At 45.5% G+C, this 19,036-nt stretch overlaps 6 protein-coding genes across 6 annotated transcripts; 4 read left to right on the forward strand and 2 right to left on the reverse strand.

Moving 5' to 3' along the window:
* Positions 1-15: 15 nt before the first annotated feature.
* Positions 16-1,503, reverse strand: RHO25_007154 (uncharacterized protein; the record flags this gene model as incomplete). Its single annotated transcript, XM_023597925.2, has 1 exon — positions 16-1,503. One exon carries the CDS (start codon positions 1,501-1,503, stop codon positions 16-18), a length of 1,488 nt encoding a protein of 495 aa, XP_023452205.2.
* Positions 1,504-2,278: 775 nt separating this feature from the next.
* Positions 2,279-4,489, forward strand: RHO25_007155 (uncharacterized protein; the record flags this gene model as incomplete). Its single annotated transcript, XM_023597926.1, has 1 exon — positions 2,279-4,489. One exon carries the CDS (start codon positions 2,279-2,281, stop codon positions 4,487-4,489), a length of 2,211 nt encoding a protein of 736 aa, XP_023452206.1.
* A 1,750-nt stretch (positions 4,490-6,239) lies between these two features.
* Positions 6,240-7,063, forward strand: RHO25_007156 (uncharacterized protein; the record flags this gene model as incomplete). The annotated part of the gene is made up of 2 exons (XM_023597927.2): positions 6,240-6,500; positions 6,605-7,063. The coding sequence occupies 2 exons, from the start codon at positions 6,240-6,242 to the stop codon at positions 7,061-7,063; spliced, it is 720 nt and encodes a 239-aa protein (XP_023452207.2).
* A 1,022-nt stretch (positions 7,064-8,085) lies between these two features.
* RHO25_007157 (uncharacterized protein) lies at positions 8,086-9,260 on the forward strand (the record flags this gene model as incomplete). Its single annotated transcript, XM_023597928.2, has 3 exons — positions 8,086-8,353; positions 8,416-8,697; positions 8,770-9,260. 3 exons carry the CDS (start codon positions 8,086-8,088, stop codon positions 9,258-9,260), a joined length of 1,041 nt encoding a protein of 346 aa, XP_023452208.2.
* A 56-nt stretch (positions 9,261-9,316) lies between these two features.
* Positions 9,317-10,408, reverse strand: RHO25_007158 (uncharacterized protein; the record flags this gene model as incomplete). The annotated part of the gene is made up of 1 exon (XM_023597929.2): positions 9,317-10,408. The coding sequence occupies one exon, from the start codon at positions 10,406-10,408 to the stop codon at positions 9,317-9,319; it is 1,092 nt and encodes a 363-aa protein (XP_023452209.1).
* A 7,039-nt stretch (positions 10,409-17,447) lies between these two features.
* On the forward strand, positions 17,448-19,003 carry RHO25_007159 (uncharacterized protein; the record flags this gene model as incomplete). The annotated part of the gene is made up of 5 exons (XM_023597930.1): positions 17,448-17,719; positions 17,773-17,881; positions 17,937-18,264; positions 18,315-18,478; positions 18,539-19,003. The coding sequence occupies 5 exons, from the start codon at positions 17,448-17,450 to the stop codon at positions 19,001-19,003; spliced, it is 1,338 nt and encodes a 445-aa protein (XP_023452284.1).
* Positions 19,004-19,036: the final 33 nt, after the last annotated feature.

The following is a 19,036-nucleotide window of genomic DNA, read 5'->3' on the forward strand; positions in this document are numbered from 1 at the left end:
GTATGATGGTCTATTCTAGTCCTCACTTGCCTCGCATATTTGAGGCACCTTTTTCGCACCCTGCCCGACAAGCTCATCGATGTACGCCAAGAACGTGTCCAATGGCACCATGTCCATGCTCCGGAACGATGGATGACTACTTTGCAACACCTGACCTGCCCATAAAACTCTCAAGAAGTGGCACTCTTTCTTCTTGTAGAGCTCAAAGATAACCTCTGAGCCCATGCCTGGCCACACCATTCTTTCGATCTGCAAGATGCTCAGAAGCCTCGAGATGCTCCCATCATGCGCTACATTGTGTCTGTATCGGACTTGGCCATCGCCAATCGCAGCACGTCTTAGATGTGCAGCAAGCTCAGCGATCCAGACTCCGTAGCTTGCAATGCTCGCTTCCAAACTCTGCGGCGCATCTCGGTAGATGAACGAGTATTCGTACTGCCCTAACCTGAACACTGTTTCCGCATCTGCTTGCTCGATACAGGCTGATGTATCATTTACGCTGCATGGCAATGGCTTCCGATGACACAATCTCGCCGAAAGGTTATCAAAGTAATGGTCGAAGCTCTGGTGCCAGCCACTATCGTCCGGATCTACGCCGCTCACATCGTCCAGCTGAGAAAACAGTGCAGAAGAAGCCGTGAGGTGTTCAGTCCAATTTGCCGCAGAAGATCCGACACCGTAGTCGCTGAACAGCGCGGCCGACGCTGGACAGCTGTATCGTGGTTCAAGGCTGTCGATCGAGTTGGGCTGGATGAGAAGTGGTGTATCTTTCCCAGACTGATCTGGGTACATGCCTGCTATGAGCATCGAAGCGACTTGAGAGGTTATGACATTGTTGGTTACTCTAAAAGTCGTGGCGGCCGGGTCGTAATCGACGGGAATGAAGTCCAGGAGGTCCGCGTAGACGGCTTTGAGATTTGCACCATGCTCCCATGAGTCGTCCAGGCCTTGTCGAGTAATCTGCGGGAACTGACATGTTCCGTTGAAGCCTTGGGGTGGGAATGGATTACTCTCGCTTGTGTACACACTCCAATACGTGGATGCAGAATCATGGCCAGCAGGGTTAAGAGGTTCGCCGCCGTAGAAGAGGCCCTCGTCCGAGCAATCCCACGCATAGCTTTCCACGGGAAAAGTGTTGCTTGCGTAGGGAGTCCTCTTGTGATGTCGATGGATGACTTCCACATATTCCAGCTTATAATCTGAAGATGGCGTCTTATATGTTGTAGGGTTGACATGCGGCATGTTGCACCAGTTATACGTGGTCTCTTGGGGCGACTGCGAGGTGTTATAAACGAAGCCATAGGTTCCTGTGCTGTTCAGAGTCAAAGTGAGGTTGTTCACAAAGTACTGCGCGGGCGGATGCCAGGCGGTGCTGACATTACTAGCTGCTATTGAGCATTGCGCGCTGCATGTACCGACTGCAGCGCAAGCTGAGGTCAACATGCTGGGAACCTTGATGTAGAATTTCATAACTGCAGAAAGGACTGTCTGTGCAGCAAACATCGTGAAGAGAACGACGGCGATAGTGATGTATGGCCGCAAGTGGGACTGCATTGGCCGATGTTACCTTACGTTATCGCCATTGGAGCAGGAGTGGAAATACTTCTCAAGGCGGAAGATTGCACCTTTTGGATCTAGGAACACCTCGCTATTCCACTGTCGACAGACGCGTGCTTGAAACTGGAGTAGCCATTGGTCGCGAGGGAAACGCGTTCCGAAGGAGGGATTGCCGCTGTCACAGACAACACAACTCGGATGCGGTTGAATGCGCTGTCAATGAAGGCCGGATCCCTCCGTCTCCAGATGTCGACTGTATCGTGTGTATAAAGTCGACGAGGTGAAGTCGCAAAATGTTGGATGCTCGAAAGGCGGAGGAAACGAAAGCCGACCGGGGTCGGAAGCAGCTCCTGGCGCAATGTTGTGATCGGCGATGTCAACACTCGAATCTCATCACACGACTCTTCCCTCCTCCTCTCAATCACCATCATCAAGGCACATAGCAGGCGATGTCTCGCTCATCGCCAACTCGCTGCCAGCGCTCTATCTCAGATCGCCACTGCCTGCCGTAACGTGTCCATTCCTCACTCTTCCTTCCTGCGAAGATCACTAGCGTTAAGCCGGTCGTCATGGTGGCGTCGTCATTATTTGGGTGTTTGCTCCAGTGACTGCTTCCACCCAACGGTCACACGCATATCATCATGCATGCGCGCTTCTGACATTATTCCATGTATCACTGATTCCCCACACGGCCCGGCGCGACAAGTCGCGAGTCGGCAATATGGCACCAAACCCCATCATGATTCCGCGAAAACCAGTGCGAAAGTCGATATACGAGGAACCAGTGCGAGACGATGCGCCAGCACCAGGAATCAGCTACCCGATTCTTGCCACTGTGGTCGTGATGTGCTTGCTATGTGCAGCCGCATGGCCTTGGAAATGGACATTCTCTGGCGCCGGCATTGAGACACTACTGCTGCTATACGGGCACTCGCAACAAAAGCGAATTCTGCCTGTCGTGCCGCTTTGGACGCTCCTGGCTACGCTGAACTTGGCATATGCGATCTGCTCGACCTCATGGCTGCTGCACGGCCTCTTCGTTACTACGATATATCCCTTCGTTCTGCTCACATGCTTGAATCAGTTCCCATGGGCTGCAAATATGGCTCGAGTAGGACTTCGAAAAGCGCTGGGAGGTCAATCACACTTTGTTAAGGACAAATTGGCCATGTTCAATCTTCCTGCGCTGGAAATTGATACTGACGTGGATGGTCTGTTCGTCATTCGAGGCATCACCGTCTCGTTCTCGAACTTCTCGATCGTCGCCCACGGTATTGAACTTGGCCTGAAGCTCGCGGACGACATCGAGATTGCAATTTACGTGGACGAGGTGGTTGTGAACTTCTTCAGAAACATTGCAATTGGCGACGTGTACGCTAATGCAAAGGGCGGCAAATTCGAGATGACGTTCGGCGAACTGGAAGACGAAGATAGCGACGACGCTGCCAGCGAGTTCAGCGTCCTACTGGATGATACACCACTTTTGAAGGCTGCTGCTGCGAAAGCCAAAGTCATGTCGGACAGGCCCAAACTGAGAGAAACCTTGACCGGAGTGAGCTATATGAGAGACAGTTCAGTGCAGCAAGCCGCCGACACGATCAAGACTTTAGATCCAGACGACGAAGCTGCAGATCAACAATATCATGAAATACTGACAGAAATCCGCACATCGAGCGCAGTGTATCAGTCAAGGCAGCAGGTGCGCCAGAATGCTAAGAGCAATGGTCGGAAGCTGGAAGACGAAAAGGATATGCGAGCAGCAGTATGTGCAGCACTGCAAGAGATCCCATCTGTGCCCCATCCACCACGAAGGTCAATTCGCGTCACAACTTTACAGAACTCATCGCCGCCATACGTGCGACGCTTCTTGCATCGGCTACCGTTTCTTCTCAGGCTTTTACTCAACCCTCTCAGCTACCTACATCCTGTCAGCATGGCAAGCATCAATGCAGCTGGCTCCGGAAAGTGGCTATCGAGTCTGCTGCAGCAACAGGTGTTCAAGCAGTATACCGAGAACAATTCTCAACTGCGGAAACTGCAACGCAAAGTCTCCACATGGACAGCGGATGCCAATTTCTGCGTGCAACTTACCGACATCGACGGCCTCGGCCAAGTGCCGCTGAACTCGAATTACAATATCGTCACTTACCTCAAATTCGATGATGTCCTGGCCTATCGCACCATCCCAGCATCGGGTGTTGTAACTCAGGTCATGCGTCTTGGTGGGGCTGACGCGACCTTTACGATACCAACGTATTTGCTGCCTCACCATGAACACATTCTGCCGCGGCTGCCTGATGAAGTGGATGAGCACGAGCTTGAAGTGCAGATTGTCGAAGCCGATGGTCTGCCCAAAGCTGTGCAAGCTGCACAGCATCTGAAACAAGTGAAGAAAGACGAGACCAACATCAGATTGTCTGTACATGGCAGCCTGCCAGTCTCCTGCGATCAGAGCCTACTCAACTTTATCGCGGCACTGGTTAAAGCGACCAAGATCATCGAGCTCGAAAAGACCGTTGAGGAAGAGGTGCAACCTCACGATACGCCGATGTCATCATCTCCGACGGGTGATGAGGAGGCCGGACTTGATGCTGCATCACCAGATGCCAGGTCAGAAACCAACATTAGTCTGAGGGAAGTTGCCGGATTCAAAGTCTTTGCCAAAAATCTTCGACAGAATCTGAGAGATGGGACAACGAAAGCGCAAATCAAAGATATCGCAAAGGACTGGCATCAAACTGCCAAAGATGGGATGAAGAAGGCTGCTGTAACCGGACTTGTCAATGATAGATGGATTGCACATGTGGTTGGCAAGGTTGCCAGCACACTCCAGAAGGCTCAAGGCGATCTTGGCTGGAGCGGGAATATCTCCATACCGCTGGGGCCTTATAGAGATACAGAGGATGCGGCACTTACGAAGATATTACCTTAGACGACAGTGAAATAGGCTTACAGGACTGAAGAGGAATAGACCTCCGCCGATTGGATCGAGTGGAACATGAACAGAACGCGCTCTCACTCTTTGCGAGAACAGTTGTGCACGCGATCATTTATTGGGCGTCGTTGATTTAAGGCTGAGGCATTCGTGGGAAGTTTGGTCAAGGACAAGGATCATGCAAGGACCATGCTTGGCTTGGCTGTGACGCTTTCCTTCTCCAGTTTTCTCTCTCCTGCCAACATCAACAACCGCGAGACACCTCCACCACATCATCTCCGTGATCTTCGTTCAGCATCCTTGACATCTTGGCGATGGATCAGACAGTCGTTCGGATGTCCGTCATCATGACCGCGAGAGTTGAGACGTGAGTCTCAGCGCCAGCTCACGCGGGACGCGCGTGAGATCTTAGCAGCAGAATAATCTCTCCGTCGCATTCGGCATTATTCAATCTCGACCCGCACGAGCGATGATTCACCACTACTCTCCAAGACATGTTTGGGGTACTCTCCGAACTCCGATCATGTTCAGGAACTAGTTCTACACATGACGATATGCCGGAGCTAACGCACGTGTGGAACACGCTGCCAATGGTGGTCTTTCAAGAAACCATTCTCTTGCTTGGCGAGCAACAGCCCTTAGCGATCTCTGTGAATGCTCGTGAGCAACAGAGATTTTCTCGCTTTGGCGGAGCACTCTCCGCTGCGGTGTTGTTCTTCGCGCAGTACAGTGTATTGGGCCGCACCGCCATGCTCACCGCTTGCAGGTCCCTGCGACTCGTGATTGCAAGTCCCCAAACGATGCATGATCGGCTGTGGTGCGATTGAGAAATACATCTCGAGTAATCCTCGGATGATCACCAGTGCTTCACAAGATCTTCTCGCAAATTCTGCTTTGGTCTCGCGAGTCGCACGCTATCGTGAGCCGGACGGAGAACACTCTCTTCTTATCACTGCTTTGTGAGCATCGGCCGCTTAAACGCTGACACGTGAGAAGAGAAACTGCGGAACAAATCGCTACTGGCCACTTTCCAAAGAACATGGCTTCGTTGCTTTGCAGTGACACACGCGAGACCAACGCCATCATGGCATGAAGCGAGAGCAGAGGCGTTGCCGTTATCATCCTGCTCCGATGCATTGAGTCTTTCCAAGCGAAAAGTCCATCACCGGCCATGGTGATCTCCAAAGTCGCTTCGATTGACCCTGCTCCCAGAACAACCGCAGCGTACAAGTGATTACTGATACTTTCATTACAGTACCTACGAGCCTGCGCAGAGTCGCTCACTATAGGGTCGTCGTCCGCTGTTCACCGATCACTGTAACTGATGTGCAGAACTACAGTCCAACCGAAATGGGACGTGCAAGGGAGCTCGAGCTACAGGGATTGAATAGGCCGGTGCATGTGTCCGCCATCACAAGCGCATTGCGCACGAGCATCCCCCGAAGTATCGGCATCGTTTCGACCCATCACCGATCGCATATTGCTCTGCATGCCCCTCTCGCAATCAGCAAATCGTCATCAACAATCTTCCTGATGACAACCGCGCAAGATGCACAGTTTCAGTGAAGCATCGTCGACGAAGGGTTTGTCCCCGGTCTCGACCATCTATTCCAAGCCATCCAGCAGTACTTCCACGAATCCATCAACGAGGCCACCATCGAAACGAAGGAAGCAGTCATTCCATGCTTCGTCTCTGGCTTTTTCGTTTGTGTGTAAGCTGCTAGCGGTGTCAAATCCGCCTCCTCCGATGCTCGAGAAACCAAAATCATCTGGCGCCTCCGTGGTGTCCGTGGAACGACAAGCCCTATCACCGATTTGTGTTTACGGAGACATTACAGGACCACAGCTCTGTAAAGTCGTCGTGATCCTCAAGGAGCTGCACCTTCCTTATATCCTGAAAGTGGTTGATGTAGGAGCCATCAAAGAGGACCCTAATTCTGCACCATGCGAGCTTATACGCGGTGGACCGGCTATGGAAGATCCTAATACTGGTATCGTACTCTGGGAGGTAAGAATGCCCCCTGATGAAGCATCACCTTTGGCAACGATGCGATGCCGCCCGAATTGAGTGTTTGTCATCCAATGAACAGCTGACTGATACACACCTTGCAGTCTGGAGCCATAGTGGACTATCTCGAAGAAATGTACGACAAAGTCAACAAGCTACGCTATACTTCATTTCCAGAAGTCTGGCATACCAAGCAATGGGCCTGGCATCAATTTGGAGGCCATGAATCTTTAATGGGACAAGAAAGCTTCATTTCTACACACGAATTCTACGGCGACATGGTACGCGGAACCCTCGCGACCATCGAGAACCATCTAGGAGCGACCGGCAATCTCTATCTTATTGGCGATCGTATCACATATGCGGACCTATTATACGTGGCGTCGAGAGAAGCGATATCAACAACCTTGATGCGGAGCTTCGTCGAGAATTTTGAGGTCGAGTGGCGACGGGAATGGCCAAGGACTTACGATTGGTATCAGCGTTTGTTGATGAGGGATTCGGTCAAAAAGACCTTCCAGGAGAGGTTCGAGATTATGGAAGAACGAGGGTGGAATGATTGAGCTCGATGGAACACTGAAGAGCAGGTGCTCTGTTGCTTCGAAATGGGTGCGGCAGCACCATAATCATTGCGCTATCCTGGTTGAATCTGCGCATCATTTGGAATCTGGACTCCCTTCCCGGAGGATTCGAATCGACGTGGACCTGCATCTCAGAAGCGATGCGATATCAAGGTTCCGCGAAAACACAACACAGATGTACCGCATCACCTGACCACCACCACTCAGGACAAAACTTGGGATGGACGGAATCCTTGTATTCAATGTCGTGCGGCGCTCAGCCGAAGGCCATTGTTCCCCATTAAGCCGCATTAGCCATGGCCCTCGTCGGATCGCGGCAACAGTGGCATGCATTCGATAACGCATCTCAGAGTGCATTCTTCTCTGAACTTTCAGCCCCATTGACAAGGTCGCGGAAAGATACATGTGTTCTGGAGGCCTCGTTCAAATTGAGAGACTGAGCACTGCAGAGCAAGACATCAGTGATGCCCTCCATTGTCGTGTCCATGATCAAATCACCGAGACCTTCAAGAGCGCGACCCGTCGACAGGGACACTATTTACGCCTAGGCCACATTGGGGAATCTAATGGGCACCTCCCAGCATCGCAGCCACGTCAGGCGTAGGAAACATAGGTTTTCAGGCTTCGCACCAAGATTTTGTTCGTAAGGGTGGGAAAAGGGTGATGCTGGAAGTACTTTGCTTCGTCACGATCGCAACTGCAGAAGCTTTGTGCCGACCTGTTGCAGTCTGCATGCGCCGAGAGAGAAGAGGAGCTGTGTGGCGTGCAAATCTTCCGGACTTCGTGAAGAAATGGAGATACGGCATAGTTCATCAATATTTCATTAATGTATTGACAGTAATTATGCGGCTTCAGTTCAAAGGAATTGTTCCGTCCCTATGACAAAAGCATGACAAACCCCAGATCGAGGCCTCGGCGATATGCATGCAAGTCAGAGCTATAAGCATCAGCTCAAGTTGAAGTGATCAAGCATCCAACACAATTGATCAATGACACTCAGCACAATGTCTACCAACGGAGCAACTGTCACCCACGCACACTCAGACAGAGACGGCCACTTCCGCCGCAAAGACAGCGCCTTCCGCGACTGGATCTCCAAAGACCCAAACTCGAAGTTCCCCGCCGAAAGTGGTCGATATGCACTATACATGAACTATGGATGTCCCTGGGCTCACAGAACATCTATCGTGCGAGCACTGAAAGGCTTGGAAGATCATATCCAAATGATCGCAACGGACTTTGATCTGACGAGTAACGGCTGGACATTTACAGGTTCGTCGAAATTCATCCGCAACTCATCATCTATCTGCTTTGACTGAATGTCCATCAACCAGGCAAGAATGGCTCCGAAGGCAAAGATCCGCTATATGGTTTCACAGGACTCAAACAACTTTATCTCAAAGTCGATCCGGAGTACACGGGAAGATATACCGTTCCTTGTCTCTTCGATAAGAAAAACGAGACCATTGTGAGCAACGAGTCAAGCGAGATCATCCGCATGTTCTATACAGAATTTGATGACCTCCTGCCTCCCGAGCTTCGAGAAGAGAATAAACAAGGCGGTGGATTCTATCCCGAACATTTGCGGAAAGAAATCGATGAGATGAATGAATGGGGTATGTCACCTCACTTCACTACCACACCCAAACAAAAACCTCCAAGTCTACTTACTTATATGCTTTGTGTAGTCTACAACACCGTAAACAACGGCGTCTACAAATGCGGCTTCGCCACAACCCAATCCGCCTACGACACAAACATCTACCCCCTCTTCACCTCCCTCGACCGTCTCGAATCGCACCTCTCAGACCCATCCCACCAACCTTTCCTCTTCGGCCCCCACATCACCGAACCCGATATCCGACTCTTCACAACTTTGATCCGCTTCGATGCAGCTTATCATACAATTTTCCAAACTAATTTAAAGTCAATTCGACACGATTATCCGAATTTATATCTTTGGTTGAGGAGATTATATTGGGATGAAAGTGAGTTGACGAGAGGTGGGGTTTTTAAACAGACGAGCAATTTTGAGGCGTATAGGTATGGGTATGCGAGGGCGAGGGGGAGGATGTTGAAGGGTGGGGATGTGGGAGATGAGGAGTTGGAGGGGGTTGTTATGCCGAGGGGGCCAAAGGTTGATATTGATCCTTTGAAAGAAGAGGAGAGGGTGAAGTGAGTAGGTGGGAATGGTTCGTGGTGTGCTGCGGTAGCAGACTGTATCACGTATGCTGTCTATCGTATTTGTCGCGCAAGCATTTTGCCAGTGCTGGGTGACTGGTGCCGCTGGAGCACTTCTATCATCTTGTGCTCTATTTCATCTCCGACCTGATCCATTTTCCGTCTGGCTTCGGCTGCTTTTCTGGGGTTCCATACGGCTCGATGGAATTGCATGACTTCTTTCAATCTCTCGACTTCTTCCCATAGTTCCTTGTACTCATTGATCTCTTTCACATTCTTGAAACAAATGCCGTACAGTTCACAGAGACTTGAAATTTCAGGCGCGCAGTCCTTGGCTTCCTTCTTGAAGAGATATGGCCACATGTGCTCCCACACGCGGCCAGCAATGTGGTCGCTGAATTTCGTCTCTGTTAACCACTTTACACTCCGTGCGTATTGCTCTTTTGGTCGGCTTCGGATTGCTTCTCGTGAGACTGCGAACTGGCTGCAGCAAGGCCCGGCAAGAATTTCAGGTACCTCGTCATCCTCACCAAAGTTGGCGCGCCACGCCTCCTTCATGTACGGCTCCTCGGGCTTCTTGAAGTTGGAAAAGTCATTCGAGGTATTGATCCAAGCCGGACAAGATGCTCGCCACGTGACGCGTAGATTGAAGTATTGTCTTTTGATCACTTGCTGAAGATCGAGCCTTGAAAGTGCAAAGGAGGTGTTGCGCAGTAGAGTGCCTTCGACGTGCCAAGGTGTTTCATCGGCATGAACAAAGATGCTGACGTCCGGAAGGTCATCGTAAAAGTCGTGGAGATAGGTAAAGTACATCAACGCTTCTCGGCCTTTGTTGAATGCTGCTGGTCGATATTCTGCGGCAGCTGAATCGGCGACATATCGTAGGATCTTGAGGTTGGGTATCTGGAGGTTGGCGGTCCATGCCGTGTCTTCTTTCAAAGTCGACGCGATCACCAAATGCGCGGTGATGTTTTCATAGCGCGGTGCTTCGATGTCCGTGATCAGCGCAGGGTGTGAACGTGGGCGTAGGAGGTAGTCGAAGGCGGGCAGCAGCCTGCTCCAGAGGATATAAGTCGCGAAGAGGGCAAAGACGATGACGCTAAGACCCTTCAAGCGGTGGCTGTTGAGTAACTGTGAAGGTGACATGGCCAGGCCTACTCAGACAGCGATACATGGCAGTATGAACCTCTGGCGACGTTTGTTCAAGGTTGAAAGTGATCGTCTCGAGCCGCAGGGCAAGCCCGTGGGGCTGTGGTCCAATTGAGGGCGAAGGAGCGCTAACGTGTTTGATAAGCAATCTAATTAGACAGCTATCCTAATTAGGCTAAATTAGGCCAAAATCTAAGATTTTTGAAATGCGATAACACGACAACGTAGATAGCTATAGCCTTAGTACTTTAATTATAGCTCGAGGAGTATTACAATATAAATTTCCTAGAGTCTAGGACTTACTATAGTACTATAGAGCTTAAAATTAAGATATAGGCCTTAAAAAAGTAGTAGGACTACTATAACGAGAGAGTTATAGAGACGAGCTATTACTTTATTCTATAAACCTAGACCTAGAACTTCTAATATCTTTCTTAGCTTTTATTTAAATACTATATCTACCGGCGTTATTATATTATTATATTTTTAGAATCTTAGATTTTAGCCTAATTTAGCCTAATTAGAATAGCTATCTAATTAGGTTACTTATTAAATATATTAATAAAGGACGTAATAATCTTAGCGAGAGTATTTAGTAACTATATATTATAGAAAGTACCTATTAACGATATTAGCTAATTCGTACTAGTATTTACTAGTCTAGAGAAGCCGATCTAATTCTATCGAAGTAGAAGTACTTAGTATAGTATCTTATAAGACTAGATAATACGAAATATAGATCTATATAGTATTAACTCCTTTTAGTAGTATATTAACGGCGCTAAGGTATCTAATTCTACGCTAAACTAGTTATAGTAAAGTAGAAAGGTCGCCGAATTTATTTATAGTAATCGTCTACTTCTACTTTATTATTAATCTTCTATTAGCTTTATTAGTAACGGCTATATTAAAGCTATTCTCGTACTAGAAGTAAGCTTATAGTAGCTACTAATTTATATAATAGACTTTATAGAGTCTTCTATAAAATAGTCTATTACTATAGTTTCGTCTATTAAGAACTAGAAGCTTCTCTTTACTCGACTTTAAATATATAGTATTAGTAAACCTCTTAGTAGCGTATATTCTCTAACGTATAGCGCTTAAAGTACTATTATAGCGCTAGTTACTACTTTTCCTTCTATAGGTATTACTACTTAATCTTAGATATAGGGGTCTAACCTGTCTAGGTATAGCGGAATAAGGCAAAGTAAAACCCTCTATAGTAAGTAGTTAGAGAGGCTTAGGTTGCTATCTACCGTAAGCCTATAAAGAAATACCCTCTGCTAAGAATTCCTAAAGCCTAAGGCACTACTTGCCTAAAGCCTAACTATTAGATAGAGAGATATAGTGTCTATAGAATCTTAAATTATAACACTCCCTCTAATAGTATATCTCTTAATAGCTAGTACTCTTCCTTAGTCTTATCCTCTATTATAGTAAAGGCCCTTGCCTTGCCTATATCTCTAAAAGCTAAGACTATACTTCTTATAGGTTCTAGATACTAATAGCTTAATAGCAAGTGTCCCTTCCCTTAATATAGAGTATACTACCTAGCTTTAAATAACTCTAAGTTGTTTGTCCTCTTTCTCCTTTGTTATTATCTCTATATAGCCCTTATAGTATAAGCTAAAGGCTCTAATCCTCCCTCTAGTTTAGGTTACCTAGGTATCCCTACTTCTTTCTTTTCTAGAATAGAAAGGATATTATTAGGTAATAAGTATAGTTAGGCATCTATAGTATCTCTAATAGATAACTAAGATTTAGGTAGGCTACTAAGCAGGACTTAGATTCTATTCTTAGGTTTAACTACCTCTACTATTGCTAGCTAGGCCTCCCTTATCTTCTTCCTAAGTAATAGCAAGCTTGACTATACTTGTAATATACTCTATAAACTTATTATTTAAAAGGTAAAGTACTACTATACTAGTTTCCTTCCTAATACTTTATTATCCTTATACTTCTTCTTTAGCTCTTACTAAATAGCCTTTACTATCTCTTTCTCTAATACTACCTCTTTATCCTCTTTACTAATATAAAGCTAAATCTAGTAGATTGCTTTATAGTTTGCCTTATTAGTTATTAGGACAGATATTAAGGTCTTAATAGTTAAGTATAGGTCTTCTCTCTTAAGGAATATAGCTATCTTTCTAAACTATTATTCTAAGTTCTTCTTAGAGAGTACTAGATATAGTCTCTTTGCTAAAGTGCTATTTATCTTGTTTTGTTCCCGTCTTATCTTCTAAAGGGTTAACTTTAGGTATATATATTGCTAAGTTCTTCTAACTATAGCTAAGAAATAAATTTGTTTTGTGTAGTAAAGGACCTATATATCTTAGCATTTAGTTCTTAGTATATATATAGGTAGAAATTCCCTTATACTAGACTATCTAGTAGGGGATTAACTATACTAAGACTCCTCTCTCTTAGCTAGAGCTTATAGGACTCTATCTTCTAGGTAGCTCTAGGGCAGGTATTATACCCTAGGCCTTATATATAGTATATATATTAATAGCTAAAGGAGTATACCTCTCTAGTACCCTCTAGTATAGGAACCTCCTAGTACTACTATATTTATAACAAAGGTAGGTTTATAACTCCTCTTAATCTTAGGTATATTAGTTTGTCTAACTAGGCTCCTAGGGCCTAATTGTCTAATCCTCCTTTAGATTCTAGGGATAGTAAGAGGTTTAGTTAGTCTCTAAAGTATTATTAGCTAATAGTAGGTCTCTCTAGAACCTGCCTTATAACTATCCTCTCTAAATATAACCTGCCTAGTATAAACTAATCCTCTAGCCTTATAAGATCTTCCTTTAAATAGGTAGTAAGTTCTATCTATATAGCTATCTTTAGGAGACTCTTCTCCCTCTAATAGCCTAACTACTCTTCTAACTTTGTCCTCTTCTACTTTCTAGTAGTAGGGAAATGCTAGACTAACTCCTAGTATTGTTAGACTATAACTTTTGTTTACTAAGTACCTAGCCTAGGTGCCTTATAGGGTTTATTCTCTGTCTTTATATAGCCGTATAGTATATCCTTCTGCTTAGGACTAATATATATTAGATATCCTATCTACCTATATATACTATTCTTTCTGCTATCTAGTTTATACCTATAAGACTACTCCTCTTGCTTCTAACCCTTTTATAGCTTTAGATCCTACTATTGCCTTTAAGTCTCTTACTAGAGTGCCTTAACTCCTACCGGGAGTACTTGCTATTATATCCTCTAGCTCCTAGCTTTCCGGCTACGATACAAACCCGGGCTTATAACCTCTTAGATATAGGGGTCTAACCTGTCTAGGTGTAGCGGAATAAGGCAAAGTAAAACCCCCTATAGTAAGTAGTTAGAGAGGCTTAGGTTGCTATCTACTATAAGCCTATAAAGAAATACCCTCTGCTAAGAATTCCTAAAGCCTAAGGCACTACTTGCCTAAGGCCTAACTATTAGATAGAGAGACATAGTATCTATAGAATCTCAAATCGTAACACTTAACTTTATTTATATAATACTATACTAGACTTATCTATTACTTAGTAGGAACTAGATCTACGATTTCGTATCTAGTCGTATTCTATAATATCGGATAGTCTAATTACTATAAGTAAAGTCGAAGTATCTACTTCGTATTAGGTTTATCGGCGCTAGGCTAATAACCTAAGATCTTACTAAGTAGAAGCTTAAGCTCGATCGGAGTTTAGGTTTATCGGCGCTAGGCTAATAACCTAAGATCTTACTAAGTAGAAGCTTAAGCTCGATCGGAGTTTAAGCTTATTAGGTAGTCTAGAGGAAAGTAACGAAGTAGGAAGAGTTACTTAATTCTAATTAGTAAGATAGAATAGTAAGTTATATACGATAACTATCTAGAGAAGCGATACTTATCGCTATTAAATATAAATAAGACTTACTAGTCCTTAGCTATCTACTCTATAGTACTCTCGCGCTCTCTATCGTAGAGCGCGATAGAGTATAGAGTAGGTAGTAGTAGAGTACTCGTCGTCTGCCTAATAGGTACTCTATTTAGCTACTATACTTACCCGACTTCGATTAGTCGGTCGACCCTTCGGCGAGTAGAACTATAATACTTCGCTATATAGCTATTTTACTAAATATATTTACTTCGGAGTCTAGACTCTAGAAAGAGTAGTCGTAGAGAAGCTTAGCGCTAAGACTTTCGGTATATATTAGCCGAATAACCTAGGTACTTCTTTACTCTTTACTTTTACTTCTTTTATATACTAGTAGTATACTAAGTAGTATATAACTCCGGACTAAAGTATAAAGTAGAGCGGAGCGGAGTAGTAAGCTATTAGATAGCTATAAACTAAAGCTAGAGGTACTTTAATATATATTTATATACCTCGCTTCTATTATTATAAGTACGAAAGTAGTACGAATAACTAGCTATAGTATTTAGTAACGTATTTAATAAATAGATAGATAATTCTTATATACTAGTCTACCTCTTTTAACTAGAGTAAGTAGTACGCTCTATATTTTTTATAAGTAGAAAAGCTCTTATACTAGTACTCTAGTAGAAAAACTTTCTTATATCTTTATATTTTATAGTAAGCTCTATATAGCCTACTACTTCTATAGTTTCTAGTTCTTCTTAGAATAATTTATATTATCTTAATAGTTTAGATTCTTTATAGTAGTTCTCTTTAGTTATTTCTTATATTATTAGTAATTAGGAGCCCGATTCTTTTACTTACTAGCTTAGAGACTTAAGCCTATATATATAGTTCTAGTCTCTACGCTAGTATCTATATTAATCCTTTATTTAACTCTTTCTTACTAGTTCCTAGAGTAGGTATCTCTCTATATAAATCCTACTTAGATTTTAACTTTTCTTAGTACCTAGTTATATAACTTATATCTAGAGAAATTCTAGTTTTTATAGAATATCTAGAATAGTAGGTATCTTTATAGATAGCTCTAAGTATAGTATAGAGTTAAATAGCTTATATTAGATACTCTACTTTTAGACTTAAAGTTTCTAGAGAGCTCTAAAGTAGAGAGACTAGTCTACCTTAGAGTTTTCTATTTTAGATAAAAGGCTCCTAGTAGCTAATTATCTTAGTATTTATAGGAGTACTACTATTCTTTTCTTCTATTTCTACTACTCTTACTCTTTCTTATTAAAGCTTTCCTTTAGATATACTTAGTTCCTTCTTTTTAGCCTATTTAAAGCCTAAGTTACTACTCTAGCCTCTAGATCTATAGTAGTATTTACTACCTAGAAGAGCTATTCTATAGTCGAGTATTAGAATCTTATAGTAGCTATACTACGCTAGCGTCGTCTTTATATTCTTAGGAGCTCTCTAATCTCTCTAGATCGAAATTCTAGACTTTTTATTACTTTCTTTCTATTTCTATAAATATCTAGCTACTCTATACTTTACTAGTATAGCCGAAGCTATCTATTTCTACTTATAACTATATAGAGATATATAATAGAACTTCGTAGGCTAACGTATTTAATAAGTAACCTAATTAGATAGCTATTCTAATTAGGCTAAATTAGGCCGAAATCTAAAATTCTAAAAATATAATAATACGATAACGCCGGTAGATATAGTATTTAAATAAAAGCTAAGAGAGATATTAGGAGTCCTAGGTCTAGGTTTATAGAATAAAGTAATAGCTCGTCTCTATAACTCTCTCGTTATAGTAGTTCTACTACTTTTTTAAAGCCTATATCTTAATTTTAAGCTCTATAGTACTATAGTAAGTCCTAGACTCTAGGAAATTTATATTATAATACTCCTCGAGCTATAATTAAAGTACTAAGGCTATAGCTATCTACGTTATCGTATTATTATATTTCAAAAATCTTAGATTTCGGCCTAATTTAGTCTAATTAGGATAGCTGTCTAATTAGATTGCTTATTAAACACGTTAGTGCCCACGCTGTCTAGCATCTATCGCCGATAAGTGTCGAACGGCTCCTGTATACGACAAGTTATCTCAGGAAGCATCTACAACTTCACTGTGCCCGCTGCTCAGATCCGAGTCCCGACCTAAGAAGAACATCCACCGCGAGCGGTAACTACAGTACTGCTCCCTCCTCAATAATTGTCCTCAACAAGCTGCAAGGCTGGACCCTTTGCGTACCTCAGTGGCGGTTCAGCTATCAGCCATCCGCCGTTCCCTGCATTTTGCACCTGACGCCGTCTGAACGCCGCCTGACGCCGCTCGACGCCTCTGGGGTCGTCAGTGGCTTAGAATTCCTCTTCTCCACAAATCGACTTCACCCACAAATTGAACTCTGGGGAAGACCTTTCACGTAAGTTTTCGTCCTAGTCTGCATGTAGAGCTGGATCTTCGGGACTATAGAAGCTCCCTCTTGCGATCTATGAGCAAGTCTGTGATGGGAGAAGTACCAGAACCTCTTGGAAGACATGACATGCCTCTGCGCTGGAGGTGACATATTCTCCGACAATCATTCTGTTGTGTCATTGTGCTGCTCTTGGTAATGCTTGTCAGCTCGAAAGGTGCATGTGATTTGAGAGACTTTCAAGGATCGTCGGCCCCAAGAATATACTTTCTGTTCCTGAGCGAACGCACTTGGACAGCCGGCTGACCGAAAGTGCCGAATACAGACGTTTACATGCCGATCCTTCAGTTTCTAGCAGTGCCAATGCGGGCACTTGGTGCTGCTGACAATGTACAATGCGCTCAGTGGCTCGCCACTTGCGTTAACTCTAGCAAAGAAGCATAATTTCCCCAGCCAGGGCGCTCCGGCTTCTGCTCTAGTCTTGGCTGTGGCTTTTGGAACCAATGAGAACAACGCCCGAATCAACCCCGGATACTACTGTACTCAACATCCACAACGTTGTGACGCTTGTGGGAGAGTGCAATATGGGACGAAGTCACTTGCCGGCCTGGATCGTCGGACGCCACAACGGCTTTCGACAAGACAGGCAAGTCGAAGTATAGTCTTACGCGGTTGTTCGAGGAATACAAGTAGACCAATTTCTCCCACAACTCTCTCGAGCGTTCAGCAATTTCACATTCACCCTCTCGAACAATCATCATGGTCGGGACACTTTTCTCTACAGCCCTCCTCCTCAATGGAGCTGTGGCCTTCCCTCACATCGCGGAGATGGTCGCGAAGCAGAAGCGACAGGTGCCAGAGGGTGCCATCCCCTTCCCAGAGTGGCCTGGCACTCCGAACCACGCCATCTTCAGCGGTTTCGACGCTGAGCAGCAACTCGTGTCGGTCTCTGGTGAGCACGAGTTCCGACCACCGGGACCAGGCGACATCAGAGGTCCATGCGCTGGCTTGAACTCAGCAGCCAACCACGGGTATGTTCTCTCATACGACGATGAACGCAGTGGCGACTGACTTTTGTATAAAGATACATTCCACGCGACGGAATTGCGACACCAGAGGCTATCAACACTGGTCTTTGGGAGGCGTTCTCGCTCGATGGCACCGCGACACTCTTCCTGAACACCGCGACCTCGGTAAGCAATATCATACTCGTCGCTGAAGGTTATCAAGATACTAATATATCATCAGTTTTTCAACGGAGACCCATTCTCAGGTCGCTGGTCGATCGGACCTCACTCGCCCAAGACGAACTCACTGGGCGCTGTCGGAAACCTTCTCGGCAACCAGACCGGTATCTGCGCATACGGACACTTGCGATCAGAAGGAGATGCCTCCATCACTCGCGGTGACTGGTTGGCACCAGCGATGGCCTCCAACTGCATTTCATACCCACAGTTCTTGCAAGAACTTTTCGACGTTGCGGACGAGATGGGCGGTGGTCTCATCACCCCACGTGTGCTTGCTCAGCACTCTTCCAACCGCAAGAAGTACAGCATTGCCAACAACCCCAACTACTGTAAGTTCGCCCATAGCACATGTCGATGGACCAAGCTCACCCATCTCCAGTCTCGCCACCATATGCTGGTGTTGCTTTCACCTTTGGTGCCCACATGTTCGCCTTCCAGTTGCTTGCCAACCACTCTGCTGAAGAGCCACGCGGTTTCTTGACCAAGGAGGTCTTTATGGAGCACTTTGGCTACGACCGTGACGACCAAGGCAACCTCCGATACGTAAGTTGACTCGAGTCTTATATCATCGCCCTCGAATTGCCGCTAACTTTCAATTAATAGACTTTTGGCCACGAGCGCATCCCAGAGAACTGGTATAAGCGCTCCGAGCAAGACCCATGGACCCTCACCGATATTGTGGTCTCTACCGCCCAGCAATGCGCCACCTACCCAGGTAACTGCCAAGTCGGCGGCAACACCGGTACAGTCAACAGTTTCAAGGGTGTCGATCTCACCGACCTCTCCGGAGGACTTATCAACAGCGTCGAAGACTTCCAGGACCCCAACCAGCTGGGCTGCTTCATTGCACAGAGCATTAAGGCTGATACTCCTTCCGCTTTGTCGAACGTCTTCGAGGGACCACTCTTGTCGCAAGCTCTCAACCTAATCGACAGCAAGCTTGCGCCAGCACTTCGCGGACTTGGAAACTGCCCCAATGTGCCTGAGGGCAAAGGTTTGGGCGAGGTTGATGCTCCTTTCCCAGGTGCGAGCAGTGCTTCGGAGGGTCCTCGTGGTCCTTTCCGTTAAATGTTAGGAATATTGGAATAAGGAATGAGATGA

Source organism: Cercospora beticola, chromosome 4, assembly GCF_033473495.1.
Source record: "Cercospora beticola chromosome 4, complete sequence".
In the NCBI taxonomy this organism is placed as follows: Eukaryota; Fungi; Ascomycota; class Dothideomycetes; order Mycosphaerellales; family Mycosphaerellaceae; genus Cercospora; species Cercospora beticola.